Here is a 26,293-nt window from a genome sequence, read left to right as displayed (position 1 = left end):
AGTTTGGGAGATATTGTTTATTACACCAAGGAGGGGATGGGCTGGTCCCAGACCTCTCTTAAGTTCTTAAGTCTCTAGACCTTCCTAAAACTCCCTCTTTGAAAGAATTACTCACTCTGCAATACTTCTCTCTTCAGCTTCCTCTATGACAGCAAGATAGCAAAGCTCTCTTCCCCCCTCTTCAAAATACTAAACAGAATTTCTTCTCTGAAGGTAAACTTTTGGTGCCTCTCTGCCGGAATCTGCATCATTAGGTGTTGACAGCTCTGAAAGCAGAATAAGCTGACTGAGGCAGATCCTGTCTGTTCAGAACCTTCCCTGCAGGTTATCAGCCACCCTCCAGGACATCTAAATGTCTTGTGTTCCTGTTACAGAACTGCTGCAGTTTGCAATCCAGTTTGTTAAACGACCCTGAAATTAGCAATGTTTTCATAAAGTTGGTGGTAAACTGCTGTTATTCAAGAGTTATTCTTTGGGCCATCCCTGCTTGCTCAGAAGAAAGGCGGGAGAGCAGCACACAGTTTCCCTAGATTCAGGCATCCCCATTTTTACTGCTTTTGTGCAGCTGACTGGGTCACTCAACAGTGCTGCTAACATGCCATGTGAATACATCCACAACAGCTAGAGGATCCATAGGTTTGCTTCCTTGCTTTGTTTTTTAAGACATGATGACTGATACCCATGACTTTTGTCTTCTGCTTGCCACACTAAAATATTCTCAAGCCCAAATTTATTAATTTTTTTTTTATCTCTTGGTCGGTTGAGATGATGTGTACTTTACGAAGAGTTTAAAGGGAAAATGTGCTCAGACGTTAGAAGACTTCCCTCTAGTGGCTGTTACTGTGGAATTAAAATGGGACTGTGATCTGCCGAACCCAAGGCTGTGCTTGCACAAACCACTGTATGCCAAGAAACTGAACACACTTGGGAAGAAGTCTTATGCCACATCAAGATACAAAACAGAAACACTACGTTATTGCCTAAGCTTGGTGACTGCTTTTTCAGTCCTGAAAGTACTTATCTTCCCCACTTTCCATCTCTCCCTCTCTGTCCTTACACAGGACAGTCTAAGGACACTGATGAACCAAAATCTGCAATCTGTAAATAATTCTTTTTAATTTTTTTTCCCGTTAAGTTAGTCGGCCAAGTAGGACAAATATGCAAGCCCCTGTTTTTCAGACATGGACTCCTGTGCCTCAGTCCCTATCTGATTTTTCTAACCAGGCACATGATCTAGTAAAAGATCCTGTTTGCTATTACAAACCTTGTCCCAACAGATATTTAAAGAACAGGTATGATCTGGGAAATGCAGTGTCTTTATTCCATTTCCAGTAGTCTTCGTTATTTTCTGTAGTAAATATCAGTATATTTGACAGAATATACTGATATCTATATGTATAGCCAGAAGTTGTATTCCTGTGTTTAAGATCTTGCTTATTGTGATTCATTGCACTTGTCTTTTAGATGCAAAAAAGTGCCAAGAATCCATGGCTATTTTTGTAGAAAAAAATATCAATGACAGGGTAGCAAGACAAAAGTTGGAGCTAGAATATATCCCATTAAAAATGACAAAAATGGAAAGCTCCTGCAGCTGCGAGAGCAGCTTTGCCCTGGTGTCTACTTTTGGGTCTCTCATACTTTGGCCTCCAAGTGTTAAGTGATTTGCAGGCAGTGTGAAACAACCCAACCAAAGTTGCATTTACAAAACATTTGCATTTACAAAACATCCATGAAAATCCTGTCTCATGAGTTTATGCTCTGACACAGCAGAAATTAAGATTGCTACTTCTATTCTCTTGACTGCTTTTAGTGACGTTGTAGGCTGGGGTGTTGTCACCTGAAAACACCAGCTGAATTTCCTCTGTCAGTGAAGAGAAACCAATACTCTTACTTACACTAGATTTTCCACAAACTAATTCTGGGTGCTATTTGTGTATTTTCACTGGTTTCAATATAGTTGTGTTGATGTGAAATTGCTGTCATTGAAGCTGACTGAAATTCTCAATTTATTTTTCTCATCAATACACATAACTATGGATTAATGGATTAATGATTCTTGAAATCAAATATTTGTTGCTAGCACAGGAAGAAAAAATGGAAAAGAATGTACACATTACCATGACAACCTCCATGGCTCTCTTCCATACCAATCCACTTCACCACTTTCACCTCCCCATCATGTGCTGGCTATGGATCCTGGGACTTCTGAAGCTAGGTAACAGAAAATCAAATAGTTAGTCCTTTTAAGAGCTTTATGTTCAGGTTTATGTGCACTCTCTGAGACCTTTCTCCACAGAGCTGGGGTAAAATGCTTTGGAATACACATCAACAGATGCCTGGCTGCTAACATGGTTGTCAAGTTTCTTTGCTGAGAGCAGCTTTCATGGCACAGACAAGATGTCAACACAAAAGACCTAAAGGTTTCATTTGAGAAATAAAATCCCTCTTCTGCAGCAGCCTCAGCATGATACTGCACATGATCATTCACGTAATCTTCCCAACCAGCACTGCCCTCCAAGTGCTATTTGAACGCTGGGTCACTAACACATTAATTTAGTGGTAAGTACTGGATTTTTGCTTTGGTGTTTGTTTGTTTGTTTGTGGAAAGAGACTAACAGAACAAATTCAAGTATGATATAATTGAAAGGAGTTATTGAAACTCAATTATAGCCTATGATGATATATAATAATAGATACAGATTTAGGCAGATCACAGGACCTATTCAGGATATAAACAGGTTAGAGTTTATCCTCTGCTTGTCACTAACTATCACCTTCTACTTGTCTCTAAAAATACCTTCTACCAGGTTTTTCAAAGTCCCATCCAACCTGGTCTTGAACACTCCCAGGGATGGGGCATCCACAGCTCCTCTGGACAACCTGTCCAGTGCCTCACCACCTCACAGTAAAGAATTTCTTCCATATATCCAATCTAAAACCATCCTCTTATGGTGTAAATCCATTCCCCCATGTCTTATCTTTTACATGCCCCTGTAAAAGGTCCCTCTCCAGCTCTCTTACAGGCTCTCTTTAGGTACTGGAAAGGTCAGCTGAGAGCCTTCTTTTCTCCAGGCTGAACAACCCCAGCTCTCTCAGCCTGTCTTCATAGGAGAGGTGCTCCAAACTTTGATCATCATTATAGTCCTCCTCTGGCCTTGCTCCAGCAGGTCCATGTCCTTCTCATGTTGGGGGACCCAGAGCTGAATGCAGCACTCCCAGCAGCTTCTTGTGAGGGTAGAGTAGAGAGAAGTACCACCTCTCCCAGCCTGCTGGCCATGCTGCTTTGGATGCAGCCCAGGATACATTTGGCTTTCTGGGCTGCAGGCACACACTGCTGGGTCATGCTGAGCAACCAACACAACCAAGTCCTTCTCCTCAGGGCTGCTCTCAAACCGTTTTCCCCCAGCCTGTGTTTGTCCTTGGGGTTGCCCTAACGCACATGGAAGACCTTGCACTTGGCCTTGTTGAATTTCATGTGGTTCACACAGGCCCCCTCTCCAGCCTGTCCAGATCCCTCTGGATGCCATCCCTTCCCTCCAGCATGCTGACTGTGCCATGCAGCTTGGTGTCACCAGCAAACTTGCTGAGGGTGCACCCAATCCCACTGTCCGTGTCACTGACAGAGATGTTAAACAGTGCCAGTCCCAATACCAACCCCCGAGGAATGTCACTCGTACCAAGGGCCATGCCCCAAAAACTGACTCAGACTTAAAACAAATGCAAGAAAGGCTGTATGATCCAACTGCAGAACTACCATAGCACTTTGCCATAAACAGCAGTGTGTGTCAGCTATAACCAGAACTTAACAGCTTTATTTCTCCCCTTCTGTATATTGCGTTTACCAAATAAAGCAACATGCCAAAAAGTGTGGTTTTGTCCTGGGGAAAATTCAGAAAAATATTACTTTCTCACAGAAAGCATTAAGGTAAAGATAACACTTTATGAAAGAGAAAAAGAGACAGTGATGGCAGGGAATAAATGCTTTAAATAGCCTGGGATATGCATTACCATCCCAATTAAAAATCAGTTCATAACAGATGGCAATCATTGTAGTTTGTGGGAAGTTTTGAAAAATGCTGATACAATGGCAAAGCAGAAAGATATCTGACAAAACAGGAATGACCCCAGGACATCCACAAAAATACTGGAAGGCACTGCCTTCCAGGAATACAAAACTACTGACTTCACATTATTCACCAACTCCCAAATTGAGGAAATAAGGCATCTTTGTAAGTTAATTAAAAAGTAGGGTAAAGTGTAGCTCAATATGGGAAAAAAAAATTATCATGGTTTTCTTTAAATAGTTGCTTGAATGACTGATTTCAGACTCAGAAATTTCCTGAGGTACTGTTCTTAAAAAAACAGTTTGTCTGAGAAGTGGTGCTGCTTATGAAAGTTGAAATAAATTTTGTCATGAGCTGCTCACTCTACTTTTGTTCACCTCTTTTCTCCCATTCCATCATGGTTAGCAGAGTTTTGTCCTTGAAAACCAGGAACAGGAAAAAGCCACCTCGTGGGCAGCAATACTGAGCACTGCTCTGGAAACAAGTTTGCTGCCACCAGGTCTTAAGAACAGCCACCAGCAGCATTGCACTGTTCAGGTGTGGAGAGAGCCACAAGAGAGATGGGTCAGCCCCTCTGTTGCCTTTAATTTCGTGCCTTTTCTTAGTGGTGGATGTTTGGAGGAAGGAAAAGCATTCCTTCAGAGCTGGACCTCTATCACAGGACAAAGACAACACAACCCCAAAGGCAACATCCCCTCTAAGCCCTTCCCTTCAGCTTTTTTGCCATTACAATTCCAGTGTGAGCTGTTCTGCATGTGCTGATTCCAAGAGGCCACCTTGCATCTTCCCTTTCCTTCTTGCATCACCACCACAGATGATGAAAACAAACACAGGCAGCTTACCCATGAGCCACTGCACCCCCATTTCTGTAACATGCACACTTAAACCAACACTAGGCTGGAAATCTTGCAGCATAAAATGCTGCCTGATTTGCCTTGACCTTCCAAGTGCCATACATGTGATTCCAGGGTCAAACCTCTCTAGCAACAGGCTAATCTCCACCAGCCCCCTGAAACAGCCTGTGCTTCCCCTTCAGCATTTCTCTCTAGGCAAAGGGGCAATTTCTTTACAATTCTATGTCACTAACTGATCCGAGCTTTTCTCCTGCACTTCACAAGCTGATGCACAGGAGTTTGCTCTTTAGAAATCTGCTGAACTGTTGCCATCCTTGGCAATATTATTCTGCAAGACATGACTGAAATCCACAGTAACTTTTGCTGGACACTGGAGCCATATATTTATGCTTGGGAAACATGTAGGGCTTGAGATGGGTCACATATAGGTGGGCTGCAAGACACATTTGGCAGGCCTGTGTCCCAGTGCTGCCTGCCCCTCAGGCAGGGTGCCTGCCTTGCCAGCAGCGTGCCACGTGCCCACTCCAGCCCCGTGGCCTTCAGAGAGCCCCCACTCACCCCCAGTGTGCCTCAGCAGCACAGCAGTGACCAGCAGCACCTCGGTGGCCACCAGCAGCCCCTTCACCCACCTCCATCACAGTGCCCACACTGCCAGCCTTGGCACACCCCTGCACTGGCCAGCAGCTCCTGCATGATCCTGCTCCTGAAACCAATGCCATGAGCCACCTCCCACTACAGGGAAGAGCAGTCTCCCCACCATCCACAATCCAGCCTCAATCCAGTGTTTAGGAAGATGGAGAGAAGCTGATGAGCAGTTGTGGGTAGGATGGAAAGGGTCACCTCTTAACCCTGAACAGCAACAGGAATTTGTCTGACCAGGTGCATAAGGTGGCATGCAAGAATGATTTGCTCTGGAATTCTGGTTTGTCTGTTTTCTTGTTTGCCCGGAAAGACAAGTTATCTCACCTGACCAGGGAAGGGAGGTAGCTGCTAAAGATGGGGGGGCAGTCCTCAGAAAAAAAGGTTTTCTTTCAAGATGAGTTTGCAACAATGGAGGAAAAAGAAGACCAACACCCCTCCTTAAATATGTACAAAGGCTCAATTTCATATTTTGCCACCAGTAATTTTCATTTCAGTGGGGTATAAAAAAGCAAAAGTGTGCGTGTGGCAGGGTGAAAGTTTAACTAAAATAAACTCAAGATTGTTGAGCTTCAAAGCAGACCTCAGAAACTGGAAAGAAAAAATTGAAACTCAGAAAAAAAGCAAGAAATTTATTTAAAACAAAGTGTTCTGATTTAAGGCAATACCTGTCATCTTCTTGAGCTGTTAGGCAGCTGACAGTTATAAGTCTAATCTGCACCTCCTGTGTTTAAACATCTGATGGATAATAAGAAAAAGTCTCAGTTCTAGTAGCTTCCTCTGATATGTTTTGGAGGAAGCTTTTCTGTGCTGTTTTTGACCCACAAACTAATTCTAGTGTATATGGGAGTGTTGCAGTCCTGGTATTGAGGAGCTGAATTCTAGAGGGCAGTTCAGGAAACATTTCTCCCAGTGGGAGTGAGCTGGACTTGTGGGGACATGCTGGGTGCCAAGGACAGACAACAGGGGAACTGCTCTGCAGGAGCTGCCAGTGCCCACCCCAGCACCCATTTAGGCATGGTTCTGCCAATTTCCACCCTGGCTGTGTGCTGGCATCAGGGCTTGTATTTCAACACACATCCCAGCTGTATGCAACACAGCTTTAGATGTGGTCAGAAGAATTTGCTCATAGGTGAAAGGAGGGGATAGGGGGATAGGCTCAAGTGGTCTGGTTGAATCTTCCCCCTAAAAAAACCAAGGGCTGTTGGCAACTCAGCATCTGGGAATATCAAGAAAAGTCTCTGTTACTGCTGGACTGAAGTTTCGTTACTTACATGCATCACAGACATTACCTGATGTTGTTGTTTAGAGAGAAAAACAAATCTTCCTTAAATTACTCTCATCTAATTCTGCTCTTCAAGGAGCTGTGTTCTTTGAAGCCTCTTACACCAATGCCTGATAGTTGAAAAGGTAAAGGAGAGCCAAGTGAGGGAGCACAAGCCCATTTAGTAGCTGTGCTTTTCCAACAAGCCTTACTGAAGACATATCCATCCTTATCCCATCATCACTAAGTGCTATTTCAGTGAGAAGCAAACAGTTGGTTGTTAAAAAAGGATTATTCCTTTGCAGTACTTAAATTCCAGTGACCAGACCAAAGCCTGCTTTAAGTTATATCTTCTCAGGGGAACCATAATATCTGCATGGGGGCTAGAGGACTAGAGTAATTTTTCAGAATTTCTACAATTAAGGTGTTTTTGTGATTGCTGCAACGGTGTTGCAACACTTTCCCCTGAGCAGGTTTTTCAAAAGAGGAAGGTTCTGATGGTGAGATTACAACAACTTTGTGGGCATGAAACTCAAAAACAGTCACAGGAAAATCCCTAATTTTTTAATACTTTATTCCTATGAGAAGTTCTTGCTCAATCAGGAAGTCTCATTAAAATAATGGAGAATAGGAACAAAAGAATGAGGATTAGTTATATGAGTAATGATGAAGACATAGGTACAAAATACCTTTTTTTCTAGAGCATGGCTCATTCTACCAGCATCACTGTCTGGAATCATATTTAAAAAACCTGTGTGTCTCTGTCTGTCTGACTTTTGAAGGGTGGGGACTAAGCTAAGGAAAATGAACAATTATACCAGGCAGAACAGAGCCACATTAGTGTATATTAGAATGACGTGTGTGTTTCAGGGAAGGTTGTTTTCCAAGAGCCCATCTACAAATGACAGTGGGATGGAGAGGTACCAAAATGACCTTGAATTATTAAGTTGCTGTGGTGAAAAGTTCAGTGCAAGCTAAAGCGTCTGAAAAAACCCGCAGGTCTGTCTGTTCAAGCAACAGGCCACATAAAAACTTAAAAATAAGGAAATGGCTAACATGGTAGATTAATATACTAGTAGTGCTACTCAGAATCTTCTGGTATTTCTCTTTCATCTCATACTCACACCCAAGGCGTGTGAATGAGTTGTTCTTTGACAGCTAACAGCTCTATTTGGGAAGTAAGGCTACTGCATCAGAAAAACTGCAGTGAAGGACAACGCCCATCTCCCCTGTGATCCTACTGCCGCTACTGGAGACATATCTGTAGCCATTTTCCTTATTTTTCTGTATACCATTCAGGTCCCAAGTGAGGAACTGGATGATGCAGATATACTTTCAAAGTCTAGGAGTGGTTTAACACTCCACCCACAAACAGAATTATCCACCATTTTCATTCCTTTGCAACAATAGATCAAATTTATGGCTGTATTAGCAACCTTCTTCCTGCCTGGAGAGAGCTGACTTGAGTATGATTCTTGGAGTTTAGACAGACACAACAAGCAACTGTGTCAAAGCCACTTGGAATTGTTGCTGGCACACAGCTGTGTGAATCCTAGGAAAAGTAAGCACAAGCTAGAATGCAACATCATGTTTCATTGATTCCCAATTTTGATGTCAGATTAGCAGCAACAAAAAATACACTGAAAGATTGCAGGTTTAGGCTGCTCATGTACTCAGATGTCTCTATCTGATGGAAAGCAGTCCTGTGTTAATGTGACCTACCCCTTCAGATCATGAGTGGTCTGGGCTTGTGGCCTTGCACAGGACACTGTGGGCTCCCTGCTCTAGTAATCGACTACCTCCCATTCACACTGATGCAAAAGTTGGTCACGTTTGCAGCGGGCAGTGACAGCATGCTGTGAGAAACAACTGCTCACTTTGAAAATTTAAAAAGGTTTATTAAACCTTAACAAAAATACAACAAAAGGACTGCATAAGGAAAAATTCACAGCGCTGGGAACTGCCTTCATGGATACCACATGGCCAGCTCATCTTCAAGATGGATGCTCAGTCTTTTATAGCCCTGGGGGTTGCATCAGCCAGCCCTGGCCCCTCCCAAAGTCTGTCAGTCAGCTGTTCTTTGCCATTTATCCGTGGAAACTGCTTTCTTGTGACTGGATTGGAGATCAGGTGTTGCCATGCTGCCCCCCCTAAGCACCAAGCTTTGCCATTCCCAGCTGCCCCATGCAAGGGACACATGTGCCCCCCTTCTCTTTACCTGTCCTGGACAACCCCGGCTGTCTGATGGCAACAATACGGGGCGGGGTGGGGGCAAAGGGAACCATGGGGAGAACAGAGGGCATCTAAACTACAATAACATAACTGTACATCTCGAAAGGTTTCCTTAATATTCACACAATAGTTATCCCTTAATTGCGAGAGCAAATCATCTCATTACCCATCTATAACACTCCTGTGTACCCCATATCCCTTTTGAGCTGGCACAAGGGCAGCTGTGACACGGTGCTCCTTTCCCACTCCCTTTCCCTGGGACAGACACCCCACATTTTGGGGAAAAGAGAGGAAGCACACATTAGTGTCTTTTCTTGCCTGTAAGCTGGGAAGGGCTGCTCCAGCATGTCAGGATGGGCGAGCAGCCTTGTTCAGTAGCCAGGACAGAGCTGGACGCTCGCACAGGGAAGGGAGTGAATGGGCGATTGCTGTGCTGGCCAGTAGTTACAGGCAAACTTTCTCTTGCAGCTCTCAGCCTGAGGGGATTGCTGAGCATTTAGCCGCTCTTATATTTCCATTGGCAATGCTCACTGAACCTCTGTGATGCCACGGTAGCTTAGTGTGTTCCCACACCTCCTGCAGTAAGTGCATCCGAGGAGATGCGAGTAGCGGGATGAAGTTATTGATGCTGGGCTTAGGGGAAGATGGGAAAATCAATGCCTGGGTGTGAATGTTCTCATGCAGGTTTTTTTGGGGTTTTTTGTGGTAATGGGAACAAAGATCATGGATGAGTGCCAGACCCTGTTGTCTCTTATACTTGTTGTGAAATACAAAGCTGTGTTTCGTGTCAGGTACAGACAGGCAATGTGTGTATTTGTGATTGCGATATGTGTGGACACCAACCATGGGGCAGCTGCGAATTGTAATAATAACTAGGAAAGTAAAGCATGGAAGAAGGCCTTTGAACCTAGCTTTTGTTTGCAATTAACCTTGATTGATTTAGGAGCATTTGAATTAAAGCGTTAAGCATGTTGCTTTTTGCTTGTAGTCAGGCCTTAAAGAGTGCTGCAATAACAACCTTTTGAAGTATAATTTTAGAATATCGCTTGTATCCTTGAAACTATAGCTTTGGAATATATATAAAGGAAACATGCTTATCTCACGCCTTAACAAAACAGAGAAAAACAGCTTGAGAAAGGAAGATGAACATCATCTCAAGGATTTATAATTTCAACCAAGGGAAGCTGGACATTACTGTTATGAGATTTATAGTCATTGTAATTAAAAAGGTGGATCCACATCTGGGGAGCTGGACTTCACCAGATGGGATTCGTCTTTATTCTTGCGGAAACTGGACCAACATCTCGGAAACTACCACCACCATCTGGGGATCCTCCATTTTGGGATGCATCCTGAAGAAGAACTAAATCACAATAGTGTCTAGAATTGTGATGTAAAAATTGGAAATAGAAACTGCTGATGAGTAAAACAATTGGAATAGAAACTGCTGAGAAAGCTTATGAGTACCCCTATAAATACCTGTAAGCCCCAAATATTGGTGTGCAGTTGGAGGAAAAACTGCCTCCCCTGTACCCAGTGCTGTTTTGCTCTTACTTTACCATATTAATTAATAAATTGATTGCAGCTTGCATATTGGCCTAGTCAAGCTTCTTATTTATAACATTGTCATCAGGGAAGGAAAGCAACAGGAAAGGAGAACATTGGGAAACTGGTCCCCACAGCAGCAGCAGCTGTTGCACACATCCTATTAAAGCAGGTAGCAGACAGCTCCTCTGATATGTTTCCCAGGCTGCAGTAGCAGTTCTGGTGTCTTTCCAGCAGTGCAGAGAGGACAGCGGCTAACTTGCCAAGAAGTTGTTAAGAGGGACTCCAGAAAGGGTAACAAAGAGCTCCTGGTGCTCAGGCATCTTGTGCACACTCACCCTTAGCAAAGAGAGCAGAGGTGACAGTACAACCGCCTTCTGTCATTCCAGAGGTGGACCAGTTCTGGAAAGCAGTTTGGTCCAGTGCCTTACCGGGAGTTAGGTGTCACTGTACCAGGGCTGGCTTTGCCCATGGTCTGCTTTAAGACACTGGAATATCATTTCACCCTTTTCTGCCTGCTTCTGTGAATGGAAAATAAAAGCACTGATCTCCCTTGTAAAAGCATGCTGGTGTCTCCGAATGAGAAGTGCTCCTATTACTTCTTGTGACCTTTATTTTCCCACTTGAGCAAGGTGTAAATTGCTGGTGACCGGCAGAAATGTGTGTCAGTGGACAGACCCCTGCATACCCTGAGGGACTGTTTGCACGGAGACTGCCTGTGTCCCAAATAGTTCATATGCTGTGACTATATTTCGTGAAAGTGAGGGCAGGAATTTGGCTTGGAAGAAGTAAGGGGGCTCAATAGCATGGCCTGGTGATGCACACCTCTCCCACGGCGGCCAGAACCCACTTTCTGTTTTATATGAGCAGAGAGAGGAACGGTGTCCCAGCGGTAACACTGCTGGCCTGGGATGTCGCCACTGACCTGCACTGTGGTGGTGCCTGCTTCTCCAGAGTCCTGGGGAAAGTCATTAAGGGCCATTTCAGACCTACATACCTTGGAAATACTTTCTCTTAATTCCCCCATGCTTCTCTTTCTTATCTGAAAGGTGACTTTCAAGAATTTTCTGTCATGCAGGAGTCATGTGCAAGATAAGCAGCCTGAGATAAAGACCAAAGATAAGTTAAGGCTGTTATTTGAAAACCAGCTGAATAGGATTGAAAGTCTTTAGCCTTTAAGGGGGTAAGAAAAAGTCTTGGTCTTCATTACATGACTCTGGGCAACAAGCATGCTATTTTAAGATTTGTGGGCAAGTCTTGTTTTATCTTTTATCTGAACCGAGATTATCATGGCTGATACTGATACTGCAAATAACTGTTTGGTTTAGCTCTTTCATGGTATGCTATCCATCCAAACTGGTCCTTAAAGGGCTCCTTTGCTTGCCTGGAGGCATGCAACTTTTTGTTCTAACAGCTGGGCCACGTCCTGAAATCACTATCTCCCTGTGATGTACCTGGAAACTTAAAATAAGTGGCTTGGTCAAACTTGGACAGGAGTTTTTCGTTATAGCCTGGAACTGAGTCCCAGGCTAACATCCCACACACTGAGAGGGACGACTTATCACTCCAGAATTGCCCAGCACTCTTGGATCTGACTTGGATACATTCAGGTGAGTGTCTGACTGAGTGTTATCCTTGTGAGTTTGGGTTCAAAATCCTGTGCAACCACTACCTCTGAGGATATCTGTCAGAGCCACATGGCCTCTTTTGGACAGGCAATCTAATGTGATGGCAAGGAAAAAAAGGAAGAGGAAAATAAACATATGTGCTGTGGAAATGTTACATCTTTCAGGCACAAAAAGAACAATCACAAAAAAATGTTATGCCCATACTGGAAAACATACAGTGGTTATAATGGAAATAACAATGAAATATTCAGGCTGTGTGAGCTACACAGTGCAGTACCACAAATGCCAACCACCTAAAGCTTTCTGACTGTGGAGAACATATCTGGTCCCAGGTTTATGGCTTCTGAGACAATAGACTGTAATGAGATCACAGCAACCAGCTTCCTGGAAAAGTGATCTAGCTACAAATAATAGATGCTCATAATTATTCTATAAATATCTCAATCAGAAGTCGCTTGTGCTATTTGTGCAGGCCAGTTGTAAAATACAGTTACCAAAAGAGCATGCACTATGCTCATAAAGTTAAGTGATAATTCGAAAGTTAAAATAAACATGTTCTGCCTCTGTTACTGCTCCCTATGTTTATTTCCCAACTCACAGTAGGGAAGAGGTGAAGAGAAAGAAAAAGACAAGAGAAAAAATTTACCTGGGCTTCCATTCCTCGTATCCATGCTTTGGGCTGCTGGGAAGCTCTAGGCAGTCGGGAGGCGCTACCAGGCGCTTCTAAAACCAGCATGCACGAGGGTGAAATCCTGTTCACCTTCCAACCCTTTCCCCAGTCATATAAACAAAGTGAAAGCAATAGGAAATAGTCACAGTAAAGATGAAAATACTGGTTCTTATTCTGCTTCTCTGCGTAAATTCTTGAGACTGTACAATAAAGTTTAGGCAGTAGTTATGAGTTACGTGGGTTTTTTGCAATTGATTTGGGACAGCTGATGTGTGTGGTCCCATAGGAAAGCATGTGAAGACTAGAAGTTGACCCCAGCCAGAATTCAGATTTTCTGGGAGGAACTGACTTCAATTTGCTGAAAAATAGAATTTCCCACACCAAAATGAACATCTTGTACAAAATTTCTTCACTACAGTGCTTACATAGATTGCATATTTTAATCTTCTCTTTTCATCATCTCAGATTTTACAGGTGAATCAACTGAAATGTCCAAGGATTTCTGTTTGGACTTAGATCCCCAGGCATCTTTCTGCTCAGACATAGAACAGTAGTGCACATTCTGGACAGCACAGTCACCTTTCCCTCAATGCTCAAAAAGGATCAGTAAGATTATTTGATAGATCAACATTATACAACAATTCAATTTTTCATCTAGATTTTTGATTTCATCAATATCAACTTCAGATAATGCTTTCTGTACGTGCATGTGCACCTATGAAATATGGTTTGGGCTGGAAAAAGATCTTAAAGATTTTGTAGTTCCAAACCCCTTTCCACAGGCAGGGACACTTTCCACTAGACTAGGTTCCTCAAAGCCCCATCCAGCCTGGCCTTGAACACTGCCAGGGATGAGCCATTCACACTTCTCTGGGCAGCCTGTTCCTTTGCCACATCACCACCACAGCAAACAATTTCTTCCTTACGTGTAATCCAAACCCACCCTTTTTAAATTTAAGGCCGTTCCTCACATCCTGTCACTGCAAACTCTTGTAAGAAGTCCCCCTCCAGCTTTGTCCACATGTGAAACAAGCACAAATGTGTGTATCTACTGAAGAAACAAGTAGAAGAAACCATGCTCACCTGGGATCCTGCAGAGCATCCCCCAGAAGTGCCCCTCAGGGCTGTTGGTGTCCTCAGGCCATGCCAGCAGATGGAGAACACACTGGTCCTGCAGCAGGAACCCCTCAAAGAGCCAGGTGATGGCCGTGGACACAGAGCCAGAACAGATGGCCCGATGGACATTTGCACACAAATGTCCACAGCACGAAAGAAAAGGAAGAGTACAATGGCTCCCTGTGCACATATTTGGTGCAGGTGGTGACGTGGGGAGGTGGCAGCACCCTGGGTGCCATGTCCTTGCCCCCAAGACCCTTCAGCAGCTGGATGATCTCCCTGCTGTGCTTCAAGGAGAGGTCCTGACCACAGGTGTTGGGTAGGTATCACCAGGGCTCAGCCAAGGCCAAGCAGGTCTCTCATGCAGTGGAGGTCAGCCCGCAGGTGGGAGGTGCTGCCCTAGAGCACCCTCTTGCCCAGGAAACGAGGGAGGTGCTGAGAAAGCTGCACTGCTTGCTGGAAGGGAAATGGCTCCTTGGATGGTGTCCACACGAACACAGTAGACATTCTGGAGCATGAACAGCTCCCTGAAGAAAAGCTTGAAGATCTCAAACTCTTTGTGCAATGTCATGACATAGGCAAGGGCGCAGGTGGCCTCCTCGGCTGCGAGGGCGCAGGTGATGTGGTGCTTCTGTGTGACATACCCTGTGCAGCTGGGTTCTCTGAATGGTATTGTCCTTCAGAAGGACGCCTTGTCCTCAACAAGTGCTTTACAGGCTTCTGCTAAAATCGAGCTTGCTGAGAAGTTCAGCCTCCAAAGAGGCTTTTGTGCTTGCAAATTAACAGCATGGAAAGCAAATGGAAGTGAGACACTGTGACTCAGAGCAGCAAAAAGGCAATATCTGTGTGTTGCACAGAGGAGCAATTCATTGCTCCTCAGAAAATGTCTCTCTTGAAATACAGCATCAGACACCACCAACAGCTTTTGATAGCTGCACTTGCTTCCTGCTGGAGGACTCGTGGATCCATCTGATGCAGAGCATGCAGCTGCTGCCCTTACTTTCAATATTAATAGTTGCACAGTCATCACTGATGTAGGAGCAGCGTAAGTGAAGAACAATTTGCAGATGGAAGCTGCTCCACAGCACCCTGAAGACTAAACAGACATATTGCATAATTACTGTCTTGCCAGTGAGCAAGCTGGCACATATTTCAGTGTCCCCAAATTCAATGTATGGGTATGTTCTTAACTGCTCCCTCCCCACTCTCCCTGCATGTATCATATAGCTGTTAAAATTTCTGTGCATGTAGCCTATGACAGGGAAACATCATGTTTATCTCATGCTATTCTTTTTTTTTACTTGAAGGATTTTTTTTTAACCACCCAAATGTCATCACAATGTCAGTCATTACTGACACATTGGGGTGCTTCTGAATTGTGAAAGACTTGTAACATGAAATAAATAGTAATTCTCAGTGAAATAAATACTAATGTCTCAGTGACAATTACAGTACTAGATCAAGCATATATGTAAGCTATTGTGACCGTTCTGCTCCTTGATATCCCAGATAAATACAATTTCTAGAAAGCAACAATCAGAAACCCAGTTCAATACATGCCACTTCCCAGCCAAACAGCACAGGATGAAGAAGAACCACTCATCCATCCTCTATCTCTGTATTTCTGTCTTCACTATTCTTCATTTCTCATGTGAGGCCACCAACACTCACATATAAGAAGCAGGAGAATTTTTGCTCCTGTGTCAAATTATGTCACAGCCATCCATTTTTTTCAGCAATATTTTCATTTGCACATTTGAAATCTGACAAACAGTTTCTGCTAAGAGTCATGGATGACTTGTGATGAGTTCCAGGCTTACATCTATCACAAGGAACTAGGCTAGCAAAACCTGCTATTTAAACAATTTAAATTAACCCTAGGCTTTCTGATGAGACATTTGTATTTCTAAGAACTGTGAATGCATCTGGTATAACATGTTTATGCAATGAGAGCTTGACACAGATGTGACTAAAGTAAAATCCTTGATAAGTCTCTTGGTTCCAGCTGAGAGTGTGTTCATGTGGGTCTCCTGCCATGACACAGCATGTTTAGGGCATGCAAACTTTTCTCAACATCATATTCTCTTGCTCCAATGTGAAGCAATGCTGAGGCAAAACCAGTTGATCTGAGATCTTGCCAGTAAATGTTCTGAGTGGGCAGTGCAATGTGCTACAGAGGGAGAAATGCTGCTGCAGGCCAACAGTACAGCTTGTTGAAGGTGCACAGATCCTGAGCTGAGACCACTACCCAAGTGTAGCAAAGAAAAGCACAGCAAACACCACAGTGAGGGGAAAACATGTCCCAGCTCAGCCATGGGTGAATGCTGTCCCAGGGAGCACAGACATGCCCAGAGTGCTTCCAGCTCCTTCCTAATTTGATTGTTGCACTGAGTTATACCCAGGAACAAACATCACTCCCCCGTCTGACACCTCAGGAAGGCAAATTGCCATGACAGCTGGTGACTATGAGGCCAGCAGCCTCTTGCTGTCCTCTGTGCATTCCACTGATGTGGAGTTCATAGCCTTCCCAGCTCCTCACTGGGTCAGCCGCCTGCAACAGCATTTCTCCCCTCCTGCCATAGTCTGAACACAAGATCTCCATCCAGCTGGAGTCAGAAGGGTGTGGAGGAGAAAAGCAGGGGGAAAGATGCCAGCATTCCTGCAGGAGTCAAGGTTTCACTGAGAGGGGTCTCAGCTAGGGGCAGAGAGTACAGGTAGCTTTTCTGAAGTACAAAGGCTGAGATCTTTCAAGGCATTTGGATGTCCTGGAAATTGTCAGATCTTTGAAAACGGCAGTCATCTGCTAAAACAATGTAATCTGCTACACAGCTAGGAAAGCCTCTAGGATTTCAAAATATATACATTTTATGTATCTATATATGAAAGGAGATTCTCAGTTGTTGAAGCCTGCATTACTAGCATGGTCATTATGAAACAAGTAAAGCTACATGCAGAAAATGAGATGAGTCTGCTCTGCACAGGAGGGCAATGCAAGATTTCATTTTTCCTTGGTGTGTTTTGTTGTTGGTTTGGGTTTTTTTTTTTCTTGCACAGACATTGCTGCAACACCTTTGCAGAAATCCAGAGTCATTGTGAACCTTTGGTACCAACAGCCTTGGGGAAAAGAAGGCTGCATGCTTGGTGCTACTTCTTAATCCCAGTGCCTTGATTCTCTGGCACTGTTAATATTTAGATACCTGAAAACACACATGTAAATGACAGTTGTGGGAAATCAAGCTGTCAAAACCTTTGGGGTTTTGAGGGACTTTTTTGGGTTTCTTTTTTAGTTCTGCCTTGTGCTGCTCTGTGTGAAATAGACCTATGCTTCAATTATAGGCAATAATCACCAAACCAAACAACCGTCCCCACCCCAGAAAAAAAAAAGCCAACACACAAACTAAAAAACCAAACAAAAAAAAAAAAAAAAACCAAAGAAAGCCAGTCAAACATACCAAAAAATAATGTATAAGTCACATGAGCCACCTCAATAGAAAAAGTATTTTTCAGGTGTTGGTGTTGTTGATCTACAGACTCATCCAATGTTCAGATGCAGGAGCAGCCAAATCTAGATGTACATCTGAACCATATTATGGCACCTATCATCAGCAAGGCGTGAGGAAACATCATGAGGGTCCTGGCTTCTTCTGTTGTACATTGTATTGGACCTCTGCATATTCTGGGTACAAGAACAGAGTTATGGGACAAAAAAAATAATAGCTGATCGAATTTACCATGTAATTTAACAAAAAGGCTGTGTAAAAGGGTTCTGCTCTGGCAAAACTAAAACTGCTGCTGACTGAGATTTGCAGTGCCACTCCTTTCTGTTGTTCCCTGGACCTGCATTGAAGCAATTTTCTTTTAGCCTGAGAGGAGTTTTTGGTGTGGCTCCTGTAATGGAAACATTCTGCCCAGTAGGATTGAGGATTGAAATGTCTTCCATGTGGATGAATGGGAATAGACCTTTCCAGACAATGAGGATATTATCTTAAAAATAGGGTTAGTACTCAGCAAACTGCTCCTGGCCTTTACAAATATAGGTAATTGGTTTCAGCTAATTTGTTAGCTAATTAAAAAGCAAGATGCCCAGGTTTTGCACATTGGTTTTGAGTTCCTGTTTGGCCTCAGTCAGTAGAGACAAATGTGATGCATTTCATGTTTATTTGGAGTCACTTGGCATTTTTTATTCTGTTATGAAGAAAAAACCATCTGTAGGATGATGTTCCTTTTCCTGGGCCTCTCATGCAAAGCTGTCAGTTTGAGCTGACACCACTGTTAAATTCACAGTGAGCCTGTAGGGAGCAAACAATTTTTGCTCTGTGTGGTTTTTCTGGTTTGGAAGTGCACGTAGCCACAGATTGCTGTTCTGTGCCCAAGTAAAGGATCTCTTCATCCCTCACACCTTCTCAACTGAATGAGATTAAACTGTTTTGGTCTTGTGTCTGTTTGGGATGTCCTACAGTGTGTATGGTCTCTCTAAAACTCTCCCCTTGGAGCAGTCCTGCCTGATAGGGGTCTTCTCTACCACGTGGCTTCCTCACATGCCCTCTCTGAGCTGGAAGGCTGGAAGCCGTCAGCACAGGGGAGGCAAAATCAGACTCTGAGCACAAAAGCAGTCAAAATTTATTCCTATCACTCCCCTGCCTTCCCTTTTTCCTTGCTCATAGCAGTCCCTGCCATTCCTGCACTTCCCAAGCAGCCATAATCTGACAATCTGACTGTCGAAAGAGAAGAAAATTCAAACCTACCTGAAGCAGGAGTTCCCAGGCGGGCGCGCTAACACCGGACAGTCACAACGCAGCAGCACAGGCAGCAAACGGGAGGAGAGATGGAATGACACGTTGAGGCAAGTGCTGGCTCAGCTCACATGGTCCAGCAAAGCCATCCAGTAATCTAATTGCACACAGTCAGTGAGCACATCTGTCTGCACAAACAGCAGGGGCCGGACAATGCATCCATCTCATCCGCCTTTGTCTTGCTGCCTTCTTGAGCTCCAGACACAGAGCCTCCTACCCTGCAGGAGCTTTGCTGCTTGCCTGCATTTGCAGCAGACTTTCAGTACGAAGGTTTTGGGAATAGGTAAGCTCCTAGCCTCTTAGCAGAGCACATTTTGCAAATCAGACTTACTGGTGCTCCAAAGCAGAGCACTCGACAGCTCCCTCCTCCAATTAATTTCCAACAGGGACACGTACTCACCTCTGTGCAAACTACTCCTCATCACCTGCTCAGGAGCAACAGCACGGCATCCTCTTCCCTGCTCATTTATCCTCCTGCACAGGGAAAGCAAGACATAATTAAACACCTCCTAATAGAGGACAGGCAGGCTGTGGCAGTGAAGCTGGCTTTCTTCTGTAAATATGACTAGATTTTACAGCTGGCACTGGTGTAGCCAAGGCATGGATAGGGATCTGTTTTCTCCCTGCAGATTAAAATCCACATTTGTGTACAGTCAAGTACAATTGTACATGTGCAGCTACCATTGGCCCCGGAGGAGTGTCCAAAGGCAGCTTGCAATGGGTTTTGCAAACATTTGGGCACTTGCTAGCTTTATGAGCATGAACCCAAGGTGTTGCCCTCGGCGTGTGAAGTGAGGCAGATGATGTTAGACCCTCAGAGAGGTGTCAGGGCAGGGCAGTGTCCCTGCAGCCTGCAGTGTCCCTGCAGGGCAGTGTCTGCATGGCCAAGGGGCTGCTCCCCGATGCAGGTGTGTTAGCAGCCAGAGGAGTAAAGCAACTCAATTTGCAGGTTGGGAGTCACCTGCTCTGCCAAGCAAGCCTGACAGCCCTGTACCACAGCCCTGGGTGCTGGTACAGGTGACTGGCTGTGTCAGAGAGAACAGATATATGGATCAGATCACTGTTATTATTTTTAATGCCTCTGCTAAACATGTAGCATTATCATGCTCTTTATTCTGACAATATAACTTGTTGTCAGGTAAAACATGAGCAGAGAACTCATGGGGATCTAGAAAACACCTACTGTCAAGAATGACTGAAATATATATATGTTTATTATGGCATTAGGGAAAAAAAAGGGGGGGGCAGGAAGTCTTCAAATATGTAAAAAAGGTAAACCAGAAGCAAATTCTGGTTCAAACGGGAAGGGAGTAGCTGATTCTCTCTGTTCTCTGTGCATAGGACAAGAACTAATCATCTTAGATAGCATCAGAAGAGGTGAAGATCAGACATGATGGAAGCTTTGTAGTGATAAACAGTTAAATGTGGATTAGATTGTCTGGAGAGGCTGGAATTTTCCTGATGCTGGTTTTCATTGGCAGGTTAGTAGTAGCTTTTTCAGCAGTTTTACAGGTCATACTGGTTCAGACCTGGTAATTTTCTAGGTCTTTTCCAGCTTTCTTTCCTCTGATGGTCTAAATTACAGTACTGTAACTTAGTTGTAGCTGGGCTGGGGACCCTGTTACACTCGGCAAAGACAACAAGAGGAGTTTGTCATCGTTTAGAAATACGCTCATGATCTCTGCTAATTGCTGTTAACATTGCAGTTTGGTTAAAATCGGGATAGCCCTGGACCATTCATGGAGAAAAAAACATTTGTGATATTTGTGATTTATCGTAAGCATAAAGAAAAATCATTTCATAAATGCTAAGTCTAACAATTTACCTATTGACAGCTCTTTCACATCTCATATATTTTCTCATGGTAACACAAATTAGCTTGATAACTGTTCCATTCTTTTCCCCTCACTGAATTATCAGGATTCTTTTTCAGAGGGCTGTAGTAGGTGTCTGCTGTCCTTAATGTCTTCCTACTTAGGAGGGATTTTTCAGTAAGTTTAGGTAGAACCAAGCCAGGACTTGCCTTGGAAAAGCATTTTTCTCCTCACCATCAGCATCTGTGCGGTGCCACCTGGCTTTTGGGGCTCTGGAATCTCCCAAAGGGCTTTAGGATTGAAAGCACCCCCATCACACTTCATTGCAAGTCTGCTGAGGAGATGATGTTAGGCATCCTTCACTGTTGGAGCCTGCCAGGTTCTCTGTGGGCAATGAGAGCCCACTGGCAGAAGTGCAAACCCTGGCTGTCAGGGAAGGAAGTTGACCAGGGCTGCACAGCCGCAGTTTTCTTCCCACCAGGGGAAACATTACCATTTGTGGCCCAAAGTTTTTTCTTAAGATTTAGCGTAAGATTTTCCACTTCTGTTGCCTTGTTTTCCCTTTGGAGGCTTTACTGTGTGCCAGGGTCTCCTCGCTGTATAACCAGGAGTCTGGGCAAAGCAGCCTGTGCTGCTGAGCCCTCCGCCTCACGCTGCGTGAGCCCCACACTTGCACTAAAAGTTACCACAGTTCTCATGTGAAGACAGGGGATCTTTTCCCCCGTCTTTGCTATCCACAGACGTATGGAAGCCTGTATCACCCTTTTTAGAAGGAGCCCTGCTTTAGGCTCTATCAAGTTTTCACATCATCCCCACATCTTTTTCCTGGTTATCTTCTGGAGCTGTTGATGAGCGCACACCCAAAACTGCTCAGCAAAAGCCTGGAACTGCACTCCTGAGTGTTTCAAATTGCCAAGCACCTTCGTGTTTGCTTTTGCTTAGGGTGGGGGCTCACGTTTATATTTTGGTCCCTTGTTCAACTGCATACACAAAAAGCTTTTACGGCTGTCTTACGGGAAGGGGAGTGGCTGCAATCACCATTCCCCATGGGGCTGAAGACAGACCCTGATAGCATTAGTGAAGCCGGGACAACCTTGTCTTCCCGTACTGGGTCACTGGAAAGTTGCCAAGACAGTTATAAAGGGGCAAAGAGGCCAGAAAACTGCTGGAAATCTCCTGCCTTGCGCAACATCGCATTCCTCAGCTCCTGCAGCAGCCTTGTCTTGTCTGGTCCTTTCCTGCTAAACAGCTTCTCCCAGGCCAACGTTTTCTTACTGGATTGCCCAGTTACTATACACACCTGGCAGCTGGCCTCCTCACATCTGTTTTCTGTCCTGAGACAGGTTGTTTCACGGTGCTTTCTGGAACCTTTCTTTTGCAGCATGTCTGGATCCTGCTTTGAATTACAATTGTACTCTGCAGTCAAAATTCTGCAAGTGCTTGTTTCTTTTCTTCCAGTTCAGCTCAATTTCTGTTTGGGAACTACTTACAGCTTCTTGGCTGTTGCTCACACTGAGAATGCTCCTTGGGCTGAACCTCAAGCCTTTATTTAGGTTTAAGTTTTGCTATACTACTTTTTATTTGCAAAGAATGTACACTTTTCCCTGTACCTACAGCAATCAGAAGAAAACAGGCAGCTTTATCCCTAAGCCCCTGCTTATTCCATCTCTGTGGGCTCTGTTACACATCTGGGCAAGGTCATGACCGAGAACCAATTTTGGATACAAGGCAGTTATGTCCTTCTCAGAAGATGCTGGTCTACAAATGGATGTATCTGGGAAGGGTATCAGGAAAAGTGCCACATTTGCTTGCACATCTCCTTTGCTCTTCCAAAGGCCTCAGCACCTGCTGGGGACACAATACCGGTCTGCCATGTTATGACTCTCCTGAGTTCCTGCTCCATCTCAGGGATGCACAAACGATTGCTTTTCTCACTCTCAGACCCTTTTCAGGCACGCACAGAGCTCAGCTGCAAACTGCCCTGCTCCAGGCTGTTGGTTGTCAGCAGCTTCTGAGATTTCTCCAGGTCAGGTCTTGCTCAGGACATTACATCAGCCCAGTGCCTTGGATGGTGGCTTCTGTTGTGACTAAAGAGTGTGGGAGTCTGAGTTGCTCCAGGTGGTCAGCCTGAACAGACCACAGAGATACATGGCACCCTCAGCAGGCTCTGAGGTTTCTTACACACCCAGATTGCTGTGTCCAGCATGAGCCATTGTGTCCTCTTATCAATACAGCAGTTCTGGAGCAACCTGGTGTCTCTGACAGAAAACAGTGGTGGATTTATGTGCCCGTATTCATACAGTACCATACTAAGAATTTCAGCTGGGCCATCTTATAGCGGAAGTAAGACTTTTTCCAGGGGCATTAGCTATGGGATCTCCAGAGTTATAGCCACATTAATCATGAATTCCCCAAGAAACTGCCCTACCCCATTAAATACACTGGCATATTTTTTAATAAGGTCACCTGCCTTGTGTCAGCTGAGATGGAACAATTCCCACTTTCATTACCAGTTTGATCAATTTAATATCCAACCTGCTCAGGGACTAAGCTCTGGTGATGCTGCTGTGTGTACAGAATGAAATTTGTGGTGTTTTACATCCTATTTGATTGAGTCTTAAAGCACATCATGCCTGTCGATGCCCCCCTGCCTTACCTTTCTCTTGCAAAGGTGGGTTCTTACTCTCTTTTCCTCCAGCCAGTCCTGCTCTTACCCCATCAACATGGATAAATACATAGCCTTCTGGGGAGCTAGCTGAAGCTTCTGCTTGTTCTCAGTTTCTTCTGGGACCTGACTGCTTTCACAGGAACACCAGAAGTGTGGTCCTCTGCCTGCTGGCTGCCTGGTCTTGAGTATCCCATAGTCCACCCTGGTTTCAGTTGCATAGACACCTGGGGGTTTTATCAGCTCCTGTGGCAAATCTGTTGCAGGCCACCTCAGTGTCCCCGAGCAGTCTGCCCCTCGTGTTCACCAACCAGCACCTTCTGATCCGTGGTGATAAGCTCTGCTGTGGCAGCAGGACCTGCCTTGTGATGCTGGGCTGGCAGTTGCATTTGAACTTGCTCTGTGCTGTCCCTTTTACCCAGCTTTTGTAAAAAGTAAACAGTCTTTTTGACTCCTCTTGTGCAACTACTTACCATGGAATTAAATATTCAAAGGATAGGTTGGAAAAGACCTCCAAGATGATTGAGTCCAACCTTTGACCAAACACTACCCTGCCAACTAAACCATAGCCCTAAGTGCCACATCCAGTCAGTTCTTGAACACTTTAGGGATGGTGATTCCACCACTTCCCTGGGCTGCCTATTCCAATGCTTTACCATCTCTTTAGGAGAAAAATTCTTCCTGATGTTTAGCCTGAACCTACCCTATCTAAGTTAAGGTCATTTCTTTTTGAGCTGTCACTTATTTACTGGGAGAAGAGGTCAACCTCCACTTGACTGCAGCCTCCTTTCATGTAGTTGTAAAGAGTGATAGAGTCACGCCAGGCGCTCCTTTTCCCCAGGTTAAGCATCCCCAGATCCCTCAGCTGCTCCTCATGCAACTCCCTGATCTCCACTGCCCTTGTCTGGACAAGCTCCAGCTCCTCAGTGTCTTCCTTGTGGTGAAGGGCCCACAACTGAACACAGGATTCCAGGTGTGGCCTCACCAGTGCCGAGTCCTGCAGGACAATCACTGCCCTGATCCTGCTGGCCACACTGTCCCTGATACAGGCCAGGATGCCACTGGCCCTCCTGGCCACCTGGGCACACACTGGCTCATGCTCAGGCACTGTTGATCTGCATCCCCAGGTCCTTTTCTGGTGAGCAGCTTTCCAGCCCCTTCTGTTCCCCATCCTGTAGAGCTGCGTGGGGCTGTGGCCAAAGTGCAAGACCTGGCACCTGAGGGTCCTGTTGAACTTCATTTCATTGGCCTTGACCCTTCAGTCCAGCCTGTCCAGATCTTCTGCAAAGCCTCCCTGCCTTTCAGCAGATCAACTCTGCTGCTAAACTAAGTGTCATCCATGAATTTACTGAGGGCACACTCAACCCCCTCCTCCAGGTCGTGGATAAAGATATTAACCAGAACTGTCCCCAGCAGTGAGCTGGGGGAAACCCTGCTAGTGACAGGCCATCAAGGGGATGTGGCACCATCCACCGCTACCGTGGGTGACCATCCAGACAGAGAGTGCCCCTAAGCAAGCTGTGGGCTGCCAGCTTGTGCAGAATTGTGCCATAGAAGTCCAGGTAGATAACACCCACGACCTTTCCCTCATCCACCAGGCAGATCACCTGGTCATAAAAGGAGATCAGGTTGGTCGAGCTGGACCTGCCTTTCATAAACCCATGCTAGCTAGGCCTGATTCCCTGATTGTCCTGTGTGTGCCATGTGATTGCACCCAAGATGGTCTGTTCCATAACCTTTCCCAGCACCAAGGACAGGAGGCTGACAGGCCTGTATTTCCTCTGATCCTCCTTCCAACCCTTCTTGGGGATGAGCTTTTCATTGACTAACCTCCAGTCATCTTGCACCTCCCCATTTTGCCAGGACTGATGATAAATGTTATAATTTACACACAAGCAGTTGGTTTTCATTTTTTTTTGCATTTCAAATAGTAGTGAAAAATGGGTGTCAATGTCTCCTTTGGGTTAAGCTTTGGTCCTTTGCAATCCTTCTGATTCAGAGGATTTCTCTCTGGGCAGCAAGAAATGGCACCTGGCTGTGCCCCGAAGAGTGGCTGGGTGATAGGTGTGTTCCAAAGCCTAGGTCAATATGAATACTACAAGCCTTCTTGGGAAAAGAATGATCCCATACTTTTGCAGATAATTTTTACAAGTAGTCTTCCGTGTCTGTTATGTAATGCTTGAGGATTTGGGGAGCAACCTGGCTAGCAACATCTCAGAGAAAAGAAAAAGAAATATGACTAGATATGTGCATTAGAGTGACTGTTTAAAATCTACTCGGTTCTGCAATCCATAGGGGAGCACTAAAGCAGACTGCTGACTGTTAAAGCTCTGTGAATTTACACCAGGGGTGGAAAAAAGCCAAAACCAAAACCAAACCAGAGCACAACAGAAAACTTCAAATAAAAGCAGGATCCACTGGCAGGCTTTCCCTGAAAGGGGCCGGGTACCTTTCGGTCAGTACTCCGTTCCCTGCCTAGGTGATGCTCGCCGCCTTCTCCGCGACATCCCGGTTACAGCCGGCTGGCAATAAATGACGGACTTGTTCCATCCAGCCATCCGGTTGCTGCCCGAGTGCGGGCCAGCCTGCCAAGCCTCATCCCCGCCGGATAGAGCGCTTGAAGCGCAGAAGGTCCCCGCTCCCATCCGCAAGCTGCGCTGTCGTTTGTCGCCGGTGCCGCTGGATGGCAATGCTGGATAAAGGATCGCAGCGGACGGACGAGGCAAGGCAGGAGCGGGCACTGCCGTGGCGAGCCCCTGGGAAGAGCGTCCCGCTGGGACGGCACACCCTGTGTGTAATTTTCACCCTGAAAGGAGATGCCGGCACCACGGGGTGTGATTTCTGAGGCGCCCCGCACTTGGAGGGCTCGAATCACGGAAAACCAATGTTTGATGACGAGTTTTTAAGCTTCGGAAGGGGATGTCGGCAGGAGGGACGGGAGTCATGCATTGGCGCGGCTTGCTAGAAATTGCCCAATTTTTATACTTTAAAACTCTACTTACACTTAAA

General features: G+C 45.1%; 1 protein-coding gene across 1 annotated transcript in view; it reads right to left on the bottom strand.

Annotated features, from left to right (window-relative positions):
- Nucleotides 1-25,842, bottom strand: part of GCNT2 (glucosaminyl (N-acetyl) transferase 2 (I blood group)) — a gene marked incomplete at both ends in the record, with an annotated part of 29,570 nt that extends 3,728 nt beyond the window's left edge. The window contains 7 exon segments of the mRNA XM_084206582.1: nt 14,184-14,338; nt 14,342-14,362; nt 14,364-14,411; nt 14,415-14,495; nt 14,497-14,691; nt 14,695-14,854; nt 25,748-25,842. Coding sequence (XP_084062708.1) covers nt 14,184-14,338; nt 14,342-14,362; nt 14,364-14,411; nt 14,415-14,495; nt 14,497-14,691; nt 14,695-14,854; nt 25,748-25,842 — 755 coding nt within the window.
- Between the last annotated feature and the right edge of the window lie 451 nt (nt 25,843-26,293).

This window comes from Fringilla coelebs, assembly GCF_963513975.1.
Source record: "Fringilla coelebs genome assembly, chromosome: 1".
Taxonomy (NCBI): domain Eukaryota; kingdom Metazoa; phylum Chordata; class Aves; order Passeriformes; family Fringillidae; genus Fringilla; species Fringilla coelebs.
The sequence above is the reverse complement of the archived record's forward strand: the minus strand, read 5'-3'. Positions and strand labels throughout refer to the sequence as shown.